Source organism: Hesperophylax consimilis, chromosome 6 (assembly GCF_061612785.1).
Source record: "Hesperophylax consimilis isolate HC1 chromosome 6, BYU_Hcon_1.0, whole genome shotgun sequence".
In the NCBI taxonomy this organism is placed as follows: Eukaryota; Metazoa; Arthropoda; class Insecta; order Trichoptera; family Limnephilidae; genus Hesperophylax; species Hesperophylax consimilis.
The window spans coordinates 41,026,157-41,039,265 of NC_142841.1; the positions used below are offsets into that span (position 1 = coordinate 41,026,157).

At 33.5% G+C, this 13,109-nt stretch overlaps 1 protein-coding gene across 1 annotated transcript; it reads left to right on the plus strand.

Moving 5' to 3' along the window:
* The first annotated feature begins 372 nt into the window (after positions 1-372).
* Positions 373-7,409, plus strand: LOC149423379 (uncharacterized). Its single transcript, XM_089632735.1, has 5 exons — positions 373-782; positions 2,280-2,688; positions 4,956-5,153; positions 5,789-5,950; positions 6,054-7,409. Exons 1-5 carry the CDS (start codon positions 373-375, stop codon positions 7,020-7,022), a joined length of 2,148 nt encoding a protein of 715 aa, XP_089488861.1. The 3' UTR covers positions 7,023-7,409.
* Positions 7,410-13,109: the final 5,700 nt, after the last annotated feature.

A 13,109-nucleotide genomic window follows, 5' to 3' on the forward strand; every position in this document is an offset into this window, starting at 1 on the left:
AAATCACAAATTATCCAAGAATCGTTAAGAATTATTTCCTTGTAAATACAATGTAGCAAACTACCACCTCTAATAATTATTTGCGCTTTTTTATTATAAAAAAATATTTTTATTATAAAAAAGCTAATGGGGAACGATTTGATGTTTCAAACCTAATATTTTTCTAAAAGCAATCCGAAGGCGTTTATTTTATCTTTCCAAACTATAACAAATTTATATTTTGATCGGTAAACTTGATTACTAAAAAATGTTAAAAAAAATGCATGATGCCCCCTATTTAAAATTCACTCTGCAGTAGGTAGCTAAATACAAACGAGAACGAATTTATGTTTTTCTTTGCAGTGGAAGACGTCAATGTTAATCCTGTGCTCCATGGCACACTACACCCTTCAAATCACATCACAACAAACGTATAGCCAACTGATGAATAAGCAGCAAATCTATGGGCAATTCACCGGTAAACAGCCACTGTTGGCACAATACAGCAATCACCTCCCAGTACTGGCACAGTATGGTAATCAACAACCATCGATATCGCAGTTCGGTCAAACCCCGTCAATCAATTCGTTCAGCAATCAGCAAGGATCAGTGGCACAGTTTAGCAATTTGCAGCCGACAGTAGCGCAGTTTAGCGGGCAAAAACAGATGCAACAACACAAACAACAACAGCAAATGATGCATTTGCAACAGCAGCAAATGTTAGGAGGCAGATTGAGGACAAGATGGGCGGGACCGTACAAACCTTACTATTCGCAAATCAAAGGACAGCCTCAACTATACAGGTGAGTTCAGAAATCATACTATAAAACCTATTTATTTCTAATGTTGGAACCATGACGACCCCGAATTATCTGGTGTTAATTTGTCAACTACAAATCTCAGCGAAAGAGAGATTCTGGGTATGTCGAATTACTTATCAATCCCACAATTAAACACTATCACTAATATAAATAGTCGTCTTCTTGATCTAGTGTTTTGCAGTGAGCCCACTGCTACCGTATGTAAATCCTTGGATGAACTATTGCCTGTAGACCTCTACCATCCTCCTCTTGATATAACTATTCCATTTATTAACAACACTTATCTTAAAAATGTTAAGTCGCATTATAATTTTTATAAAGCAAATTTTCCTAAAATTTCTGATTTCTTAAATTCAACAGACTGGTCTTTTCTGGAAAACACAGATATTAACAATAATGTCAATACATTTTATTCTATTCTTAATGATGACAGATTTAATAGTACTACATAAAATACTTCATTACAAAATTGACTGTCCTGAGTTACTCCAATTAATCAGCATCCACATACCCAAAAGATCTTGCCGAAATTTACTACCCTTTTATTTTTACAACACCAGGACACTGTCTTATCAAAATTCCCCAATTCCAAGACTTCACAGTCTTGGAAATAAATACTCTGATCTGGGAGATATATTTCATCTTAAAAATAATCAATATAAATATTGTTTATTTCAATTCTTTTATAGATCGAGACACAAATAGACATCTATAATTTCCGCAATATATATATTTTTATTTTTATTTTGAATATATATTTATGTGAGACTTCTTATCATTTTTACTAATGTATCTTATTTTATTATATGCTTTTGTTGTAACATTTAATGTTTTTTCTTTTTTCGTTGTATTATGTTTCCTTTATTGTTTTAATTTTGTAGAATCTATAATAACTGTGATACTCTACTATTAAACTTTGTAGTGTGTAAATGCCCATTAGGGCGTGTCATAATAATAATAAATAATGTCTGTCTAACACAAAAGATCAAGGTTGGGGTAGTTCAAACGTATCACATTTGATTGACGATCAGCGCTATTTGGAATTTTTATCGATTTTCAATGGTCCGCGTCGCTGATTTTCTTGCTTTTCAGATTTTAAACAAATCGTGATAAGCTTTCAAGTACAGGGGTCTGCTTGTCGGCTAATCTCAATTTGATTAAAACTCAACATGGCGATGCGAAAAAGTCTGAAAAATTCTGACTTAATTGTTTGCAATTGTCATGTTATTTAAAGTTATCCTAGAGAGAGGTCGTATATAGATATCATCCTATTCCTTCTTTTGTCTTGTATGAAACCTTCTTGACTGAAATACTCAGTATTGGGAGCTATAGGAAGTATTAAACCCTTGACTGTGTATAACACTCTATTATGAAACACACAACAAAAGTTTAAACCTGAAATTTTAAATTAATACCGGTATGCTTGTATACCTAGGTACTTATTTAATTTTTAATTAAATATAATTTTCTTATTTTCAGGCAACAAAAACCATACGTAACCGTACCCAATGCATACGGACCATCATACGCGTACAAGGCTCCCAAGATTCAAAACCCAAAGTTCCGTCCAACCGGAGTGAAGTCTTCAGAGCCATTAATGGCTAATCCAGCTGCCTACGCGTATTACGCCCCCAACTCACCAAAAGCAATCGCCCAAATGCAGCAGACTTCCAAGTTACAACCATCGCAGCCTTACAAGTTTGCGTCATCACCACAAATCAAGAGCATTGCAGTTTCGGCCGTTGCCCCGACAAACAGTTTTTTGAATATCCAACAGGCTCAAACTACTCTGACCAGCACTAATCCTCCTAAGATCTTGGCCAGTGCCGCTTTCCCCTTATCAAGCAATAATTACTTTGAACAGTACAAACAGAATTATGACGGTGAGGTGAAATCACAAAGCTATGAACAAGGGGGATCTGTTTCTCAGAACAATCAATATTTGTCTGCAGCACTGCCTGTCAGAACAACTGTGGTTTACCCAGTTAGAGGAGATAGCGATAGAGGTTCTTAAATATATAATCATTACAATATTCCTAAGGGAGCATTTACTATTTACCATCTCTGAGTAAAGTGTCTATTAGTGCTACTCGTCGAGTAGCGTATATTATTTTAATCACTACCAAGTAAATGCCTGTTTTTACTGCCATTTTTATCCTATGATTAAAGTTACTTGACGAGGAGTGAGTAACCAGTTTACTCAGATGTAATGAAATACCCCCTAAATGTACCTAACAGAACGTAAATATTTTTATCAATAACTATTTTTTTAATCATTTAAAAGTTAAAAGTATTTAAACAAATAAAAAAATACAGTGTGTGGCAAGCCTACACACGACGGAAGTGAAACTTTTAGTATTCTTCTCTCTCTCTTTTCATTTCATTCTCTCTTTTTTTCTGTCTATTGACATATTTATAAGTAGCATGTGATAAAAAAAATTAAAAATTTGAACCCGGGTCCTGCATAACGAGTGTCGAACGCTCTGCTTCTAGACCGCGAGGAGAGGTATCTCGCGCGACGAGAACCGCGTATACAAAGTGTACTCCTCAATTGACTTGACAAATTTTCGTTTTCAAACACGGCAAATGAATAATATCACATAACGTCTCGTTAACGCTTTATATATGGTTGAATCGAAGATATATCAGCAGTGTGAAGTCATATCTGTCATTTTTCAAAATATTTCCGTATATTTGTCCGTTTTGGAAAAGATCTATCATGTTTTAACAGTCTCATACCCGTATGGAGTCTGAATTTGAAAAACATTTCTAAATTTTGAAAAACTCACTTACGGCTGTGTTTTTTACTAAAAAAACTTGTCACGCACGTCTGCTAGGGTAATTAGTCGCGTTATCGGCCTTGATTAGTAATTTTAATGATTCAAAATAAAAATAAGTAATCAAAATACCGAGCGACTCTACCGGCTCGATTTGTAAGCTATATTTCGACCAAAATATCATATAGTCAAAATATCTAAAAGTCGCAGCACGAGAGCATTTTATCACTTTTCCTCGTATTAAAAAAATCACAAAAAGATAAAAAAAATTAGTTAAAGCGGGGATTGAACCTCGGTTCTTCACGACGATAGTCGGGCGCTCTGCCTCTAGACCGCGAAGCTGAGTTTGGAGAGTGACCTAAACTAGGTATATAATATTAGCTAAGCTCCTATAGAGAAATGATCACGGTTTTTCGTGACGGTCATGAGTCGGTTTTACTCCGGTCCTCGAAAATGCATAACGCGCGTAAAGAAGTTTCACTTCAATAATTCAGGTACCGGCAGGGCCGGTCCTATGCGGGGGCAATTGGAGCAGTCCGCTCCGAGCGCCGAATTGTTAAGGCGCCAAGGCGGTGATAATACCTAATACCTAACGGTACTAACACATCGCCTTTGATATTATAGTTCACAAAAACGGCGTTACGCAAATCATCCGAGTATTATTAATTACAGTGATCACCTGCCCAAGCGTCTACCAGTTTTGAAATGGAACCTCAAAATTTTACTTGCGCCAAGCGCCGTTTCGCTTAGGGCCGGCCCCGTGTACAAGAAAAATATGGTGGATTGCCGTAATTGCTCAGTGGTGGAGCAAAGAACCCGAGGATCGAATCCCGGTCGCGGAAAGAACTTATTTCTCATGTGTTATTTCATTGCATTATTTCTAAAATGGTTCAATGATTATTAAAATAAGATTTAAAAGAATATAAGCTAACATTGTCCTGTAAAATTAGAAGTAAAATTTTGTTTTACAATTTATTTGTTTGATATTAGAGGAAAACTTATTATTTTCAGGACCGATTCATACAATCCCAGCTCCTAACCTAAGTTTGGCAGATAAACCGATAGTTGTACCAGATGGAAATGGCTATGGGGAATCACAACAATCGTATTTCAACAATCAGGTAAAAGAATAGGCACCAAGATAAATATTATACTTACTCAATAATCAAAATGTTGTAATACATTAATGTTCATGATAGTACAGCTAGACTGCAAGCAAAAGAAGGTGCGCAGATGCACATCTCTTGCCAAGCGCAGAAAGGGCGTGATTTATTAGTAGTTCGCTAGCATTCGTTGGTGGCTCGCTTCATTCAGGACGACACTACGGATCAATCTTTTGTTTTCGGTGGTACTATAACAAGACGCTTTATTATTTCAGTACGCAAGAACACACACATATGAGGTGACAGAGGATACCAAAGACAAGGTTTATAAGAATCCATACAGCGGAGAAAGCAAGTTGTATGCTCCGGATCCTCAGACCTCCCTGCAAAACAAGCCATCGGCTTCAAACTACTTCACCAACGTCCTGAAGCAACCTTACCCTACGCCACAGGACACCGCTTTCAAAGTCCAGGTATAATGTAGCATCATTATTTGATTTTCCTGGTGTTTTCGACCGAGCTGTTTGCGTGACTAAATTAACAAGGTATATTAATTATCTAAACTCTGCAATAAATCTGAAAGGCTCAAGCTTGTATCTAAGAAAATCACGAACGGTGAGCTCCAGTGTCATGAAATTTGCACAGCCTTTTCTAAGTCAACACAACTATTTTGAGCTGTCAGCAATATTTCCATTGTGAACTGTGCTAGGTAGGTACATTGAAATAAAACATACTAACTTCAGTTGTCTGTATTGTGAGTTAAGTTACGAGTAGTCCTGAGCGAAAACTGGTTCAATGAACTCAAATTTCCTTTGAATTTAACTATCATTTTCAAAATTGGAACTGGTTGTTTGAAGAATTCAGATAGGCGATAAAGTACCTACCAAGAATTCAGACTATCCGTGGTTTTTCACACGTCTTCTCGCCAGTGCAATTGTAAGTGTAAAAAGATAAACCAATATGGTTAAGATAAATCTCGTATTTTAAAATTGTATGCATAAAAAAAAAGTATTTTATACTATATAAGGTACACATTAACTACTACAGAATAATATTGTTGTAGTAGATTCAAAAGTATATTTGAATAACACTTTATTTCCCTTTATAGTCTGTCACTCCATCACTGTCTTCCCAAGAGCTTTTCCGACTTCTAAATGGATCCCCATCCCAACAGCAGCTGGCTGATACTTACAACTTCCCTTTGCTTCAACAACCTCAACTTTCACAGCATTTCTTACAGCAAACTTTGGATTCAAGCGCTCCCCTTCAGGTAAGACGATAAAATGTTCAACACTGAAACATTTTGAGGTGTTCGCAAAACATCAGTTAGCGTATAGGATAACATTTTTACTTTAGCTTGATATTTGTTTCAGCCATTCAAAGCAATAGTCCAACCTACGCATGGTGATAACCCCAATGTACTTTTCAAACCGGATCCCAAATACGTACAAAAGATACAAGAGCAATACTACAAACAATCTTCAGACTTCCAACCCAATTACCACACATTCAACTACGAAGAATCAAATGCTTTAAAAGGAGTAGAAGCATTACAAAAAGAACTGATGAAAACAAATGTAGAAAAGATCATTGAAGAAGACACAGCGAATGGTCATCATACAAACTATATAAGAAACACACAGGAAGGTTCGGCTTCAAATAATAACAATGTTATAACAGACAGCAATAACAAGACAAAAAACAAAACAGAAAATGGCTCAGGAGGATTTTACAATCACCAACCTGGCACCAGTTTTATTCCGTCAATTTCACCAGGGTCAGAATCAAAGGAATTCTCAGAAAGCAACCCTTTAACAGCTTCGTACTTTACTCAAGTCAGCGATCCCAATAGTGGTTCGGTTTCAACCAATTATTACTCTTCTCTCTCAGATAGAAATGTTGCCAACACTTTGCTGGCGGTGCAGTCAGCTAATCATTTGATAAATGTTGGAAATTCTAATGCGGAGGCAAAAGAAAAATCAGGCAAAGACCATTCAGAAGAAAATCAATACTTCAATTCCAATGCGAGGAATGGAGAATATACCATTGAATCCATTGAATCTGACAGTAATTCAGGTTTTACTCCCATTAAGAGCTCTCCACTTACTGTCAGTCAAGAAGATAATAAAGCCTACGATCAAACGCCTATGAGAATCTATGTGTCTGATCAGTATGATGATATCGAAACACATCCTTCGCAGAATATTCACGTCTCGGCATCATTGAATGCCAATCAAAACGATTTTAGGATTTATAATGCAGATGATAGGTCCAATGATGGCAGTCAACAAGACTATGAGGATTATACACAGGTTAGTTCCTATTTAAAGATCCCACAGTAGGTATGTATGTTTTTAGAAATAATATGCCCAACAATAAAACATCTAAAGATTCAGAAGTTGCGGATTTTCACCAATGTATGTACTCCAGGGGTAAAACTATTTTTTGTTTCGCAAATGTATATGCAACATAACAGGTTTCAATGGATACTATTATTGCTTGTATTAATTTTTGAAGTAGAACTACTAATTTAAAGCGGTAAAAAAAGCAAGTTTCAGAAAGCTGGGAAAAAACCTTATTTCACCTTACTCCGCACATTTGGGGGAAGTACCACTTAAATGCGCCTGGCCTCTAGCTCAGGAAAACCCCCTATCAACATATTATCGGCGTCGATTTTTGTGTTTCGCACTGTGAACTTCTGTTCACTTTTTTAACTGCAATTTTGTAATTCCATGTAAATAAAATTTGTCCAAAGTTTTTCTGATAAACATTGTTTCATGTTACGAAACTTTCTAATTAGTTTATATCAAAATCAAATTGAGTTGTAAAGCAGTTATGCCCCTTGACCCTTCATTATGTATATCCTGTTGACTTACTCAGTGTAACCAATGACTAAAGAAAATGGTGTAACCAGCTCAGGCACGTCTCTTGAAACCAAAGTTAAGTTAGCCTCTCAGAAACTGGGGATACTGATAACAACAAGTGTTACAGCAAAAATCGCAATACGGAACTCCAGTCCTTTTTTACTATCAATAATGACCTCACTTAAATACCAGTATATTTTTATTAATTGTTATTTAAATTTATTTTAAGATTAAAAATGTTGGCGTCGAAATCGGTTCAAATTGCACCAAATCTGTCACAAAAAAGCCTATGTTTTATTTCAACAGGCACGGTATTTTGTATGGCGGCGTCGATAGTCGAGAAGTTTTTTTAACTATTTTTAGTTAAGTTTAACCGCTGTTATTATTCAAGAACAGTAGGTAAAATGTCAGCTTTTGTTCACCACTGTTATTTTATTCTACCAAAATGCAAAAATAAACCCATGACAACACCTAATAAACAATTTTTCAATGTTCGAGAACCTGCATTACTACATACAAAGAAAATGGTGTGACGCCATTAAACTAATCAATAAGAAAAATGCTCCTTTATCACTTAGGTTAAGGCGGCTTAACCAGCGGACGAGAATTCAAATTTCGTTAAAAGACGGTCTTATTGATTGGACGTTTTTTTAGACCGAGAGAGAAATACCGAATTCATTCCGCTGCGAGCCGTAGAAACGCGCGGCTGACGAAAACTACAGCATGGTTCCGATGAAATAACAATTATTGTTGAATTCTCGGTTGTAGCTTTCTTCCTAATAAGTAGTTACATACATATTTGTAAATTATACGTCGGAGTGCGTAAACATAAATAAATACAAATGCAGTTTGTTGACATGGTAGATATAAAATATGTAGGTATATGAATATACATTTAAAAAAAAATTTAATATTTGTTTAGTTGGTTTTTTTTAAAATATTTTACATGAGTTTTCCAAAGGTGAGTAAAAATCTTTTGTTTTACTTATTTACTCGTTAAGAATATATTTTTATAATATATTTTACTTATTAATCCGAAAGGTATTATCGGTAAGTTTTATTTCTAATACTTATCATTAAAGTATTACTTGATTTGATATGTATGACATTGAAAAGAGGGTTTATTCCTTACAACTGAAGTAGTATATACATTAAAACTAGGTTTTATTTCCAACTAATTTCTACGGTACCTACCTAAATATGTAGTTATGCGATTGCATAATATTGTATCGCTTTCATGTATTTGTTTTCATAGTTAATGGAGCGACCTTACCTGACGCGTCTAATTTTCGAAATGTTATTAAATTCACCAGGTAAATTTCGATTGAAAAATCATAGGTTAGTATGTCAAAAATAACCTCATCTTTTTTCCTAAAACAAGAAACTCAATTCACAATATGACATTATGAAACTGACAAAAAGTAACAGAAAAAATATTAAATAATATGTTGAATTATACCAATGTAATAGTGAATTGGACAATAAAATAGAAATTATGAACAATAAAATGATTTGAATCGCACATCACGAATCAAAATTCATTTGGTTCGTGGCACTTTTTGACCACCAATCACAAACAGTTTCACGTACTTTGGCATACGTTTTAACATTTATACATGAAACATCGATGACAGACATAAACTCCTGATAGTCCATAGTTGATTCTTTTCCCGGGAAATTAAACAACACAAAATTATCACCAAATTTTATAAAAAATATGTGCTTATTCTGACTGATTCTTTCGAACGACCCTGTAGCATTTAAATACGTACAATGTACACAGATAATTAAATATCACTAACTTTTGTTTTTTTGAAAATATATCTCCCACGTACGTTTTTGATGTCGTAATTTGTGTTTTCTAATAAAACTTTTGTTCCAAGGTTATTTTCCTCCCCATTTTGTGAGGAATTTCTTTAAAATGTTATTAACTAGACCGGTGTGGACTACACATCCGCATGCCGCCCGGTCGCGGCGGAGAATGACAATATTATGTCTTGTGCCGAGTTAATAAAAATGCACAAACGCGAATCGAAATTAATTACTACTAGCAGTTAAAAACCCGCTCCGCGGGTTTTTTTCTGCTAGGCCCTGCGGGCGGCTCTTGCTTGGGCTTCGCCCATTTTAAGTGATATTAACAACAGTTACATTTAATAGATAGATATTAGAACATTCACAGAGAGAGGGTGAGTATATATATTGTTAAAAAAGGGAACAGGAAGGAGTTAATTAATAATAACATTCTAAATTTACGCATAATAAGAATGACAGTTGTTTGAATAAATGAAATTTTACGTATTTGTGATGGATTATTTCAAATGAAACACTATTATTGACTACATGTCTACAACTGATATTAACTGTTATCGTACCTAATATAATTAGCTCATAGGAGACTTGCAGTGCTTGAATATGTGTTACAACCGTCAATGTCTATAAGTTGAATCAATATCGTTTAGTTTGTCACAATTAAAGATAGTTTTAACAAAGTTGACTTAAATAATAGATTATTACATATTGATTAATTGTACCCGTGTTCATGAATAAAAGGAGGGTAATTGTGCGATGACATTAGCAGTCGGTTTAATTAAAAGGTGTTAATTTTACTCCAACTGGTGGTAATTCTTTACCTACAACTGTTACTGTATCTAATAAAGTTTAAAGCTAGATTATATATACACCTTCATCAGAAGAGTAAAAATCTATATATAAAGGTAAATTATTACAATATAGCGCCCCTGAGGTGATATCTCACAAAAGCGGCGCTATGCAAATTGTCCAATAAATAAATAAATATAATGTTTACATTTTATTGTGTATACACCGAAGTCAAAAATTAAATATAGATTGCAATTGGGAAAGAAGAAGTGGAAGGAGGGGGGAGGAGTAAGAGTAGGCTGGGTTTATAATAATTAGGAATTACAATATCGTTAGACGGGAAAGACCAGTTGAGTGGGAAAATATTTAAAAGAGAGTTTATAAAAAAATTCTTGTTAATTATATCTGCTTTTATATTAATATGTTTCCTCATTTCTAAAATTTCAAAATTATTTATAGTGAAGTATTTTAAGACCTGAAAAAAACAAATAGCATATAAGCATAAAACAATATATTCATAAGACAAATAGCATTTAATAACGGTTATTCTAATAAATTGATAGTTGAAATACTAAATAAAAAAATTAAACACATTCTCTTCAAACGGTCTTTCTAAAGATAGAAATAAACAATGGCGTAGAATTCTGTTTGTGGATAACGATACTTCTAAAATTATATATATAAACAATCCTGGTACCATTCAACTGGCGTTTTACACTAATAACAATGAAGAAATATATTCTTAATAATAATGATAGCAAAATTCAAACAAAAAAAAACAGGAGTTTAAAAACTCAATTGAGATGATTGTAATTTCTTTTACAAAGGTAGAACCAATAGAAACTTTGAAGTCAGAACTAAAGAATATCGCAGGGCTATAAATGGAAATAGTGAATCTGAGTTTGCAAATAATCTTTTAAATAATGATCACACTTTCGATAAAAATTCAGGTCTTAAAATACTTCACTCAGGATATAAAGCATCGCAAATAAATAATTTTGAAATTTTAGAAATTAGAAAACATGCCAATATAAAATCAGATATAATTAATAAGAAAAAAAATATATAAAAAATAATGATAAATGCCATTACAAAGTGATAAGCTTCCAGAAGAAATCTTCTTATAAAACGCTCGTTAATGGTAAGTAGTCAAGTATTGTTAGCTGCATATTTAAATATTCGCGCCAGGCATTTGGTTCGTTTTTAAACCGCCAGAGGTGCGCTCTGTCGGCCATCTTGAAGAAACGCGTGAATTTTTATAAACGTCAAACATAATCACGTAACTGTGGAGAATTTTCATTGTAATGTAATTAATCCAATGGATTATGAACTTTCTAAAACATATTTTCTTCGATATTATCCAAAAATTATATGAGCAGAAACGATGCTTATGAAGAAATCTCGTATTATTATGAGGCGATCCTATTTTAGTATGGAATCGTGTCTTAATATTCAAGTTACCCGAAACAGACAATTTAAATTTGACCAATCAGAGGGCCTACACCGTCCAGACGCTGGGACAATAATACTATCAGATTATATACTTTAAGAATATATTTATTGATCTTAAATTATTTCTAATGTTTCAATAATGTCTTGGTAAATTATTTTTGTAAAAAAATCTAAACTATACCAATTTGTAAGACCATAAATAAATAGTCAAATTGAGGGATTTTCGTCACAAAACGCGTGTTCGGATTTATTTATTAGAAATTTTATTTGAAATAAAAACAAAATTCTTATACATACTTATGATAGATAATTTATTGATTGTTTATACTGTATTATTATATGATTTGAAATATTTGTTGAATAATACAAATTCATCTTTGAAAATGCAACAAATCTGCGCAACGTCCAACGGTAACACTCTATTATGATATGAAAATAATATTATTTTTCAAAATTTAACATCTTACTTTACTAGATAAAATAACGATCTTTCTAAATCAATTTGTGTTTTTTTCTAGAAAAGTGTCCATACGTCTTAAACTGGCCACAAAAATTCAGGTCAAGTCTACCTATTTCGCCTTAACTGCATTTTGTTGCAGGGTTCATTATGATGAAAATACAATAGTTTTATTTAGCTGATCTAATAAACGTTTGCTTCAAATTTAAGCTATATTGTATTCAAAGTTCGACGAGTCAAATGCAAATTTTCTTTTTAAATTACCTACAAAACAGTCTATAGAATTTTTCCTTTATGGTATTATTATAATAAACAATGATAATATCAAGTACATAAAATGTAATCAGATTACCATATAAATATTATTGTGTTACAATACCACTACACTACTTTGACACTAACCTCAAAATTGCGTTATAAAATAATACACCAATAACTACTATTAATTTCCTAAAATATAAATTCTTATAGGTGCCTAAATGAAGTATTAATTCCATCAACATTGTGAAACAACCATGAAATCTTAAATATGTACATTCAAATTCAAAATAGAAAACGAGGATGACATGTCATTCGTGACATCAGAATCAACAGATTCAGTCTTGCCAACCAAAGAGGAGATTTTAACGTGATAGTGTTTTATTCATTTTTAAATTCTACACATAATATATAATAAAACTTACATATTCAGAATCACATTTGTTGATTTTATGAATATATTTTTTCCAATTTTTCACATTCACTGGAGTTCCTTATTGTGCCCCATTGTTCAGTTTGGATGTTGTTCATTATTTGATGGAAAATCTTTGCAGTCTGGTGCATTTTACCGACATTTCAATAGAAAATATGCGGAGAAATCAACATTATTGACCCTCTCAGCCCTATTGCACTTGGGAAACACTCCAAATGCATGTTCAGCATTCCAAGACGGTTGATATTTACAGCAGGGGGTTTGTACAACTCGTTAGGTGCAATAACTTTTCTGTGGAACAATGTGCCAGCTTTGATGTTTGATTCTGCGTGCAACTATCTACAAGAATCACTTCTCCGTTCCTTTA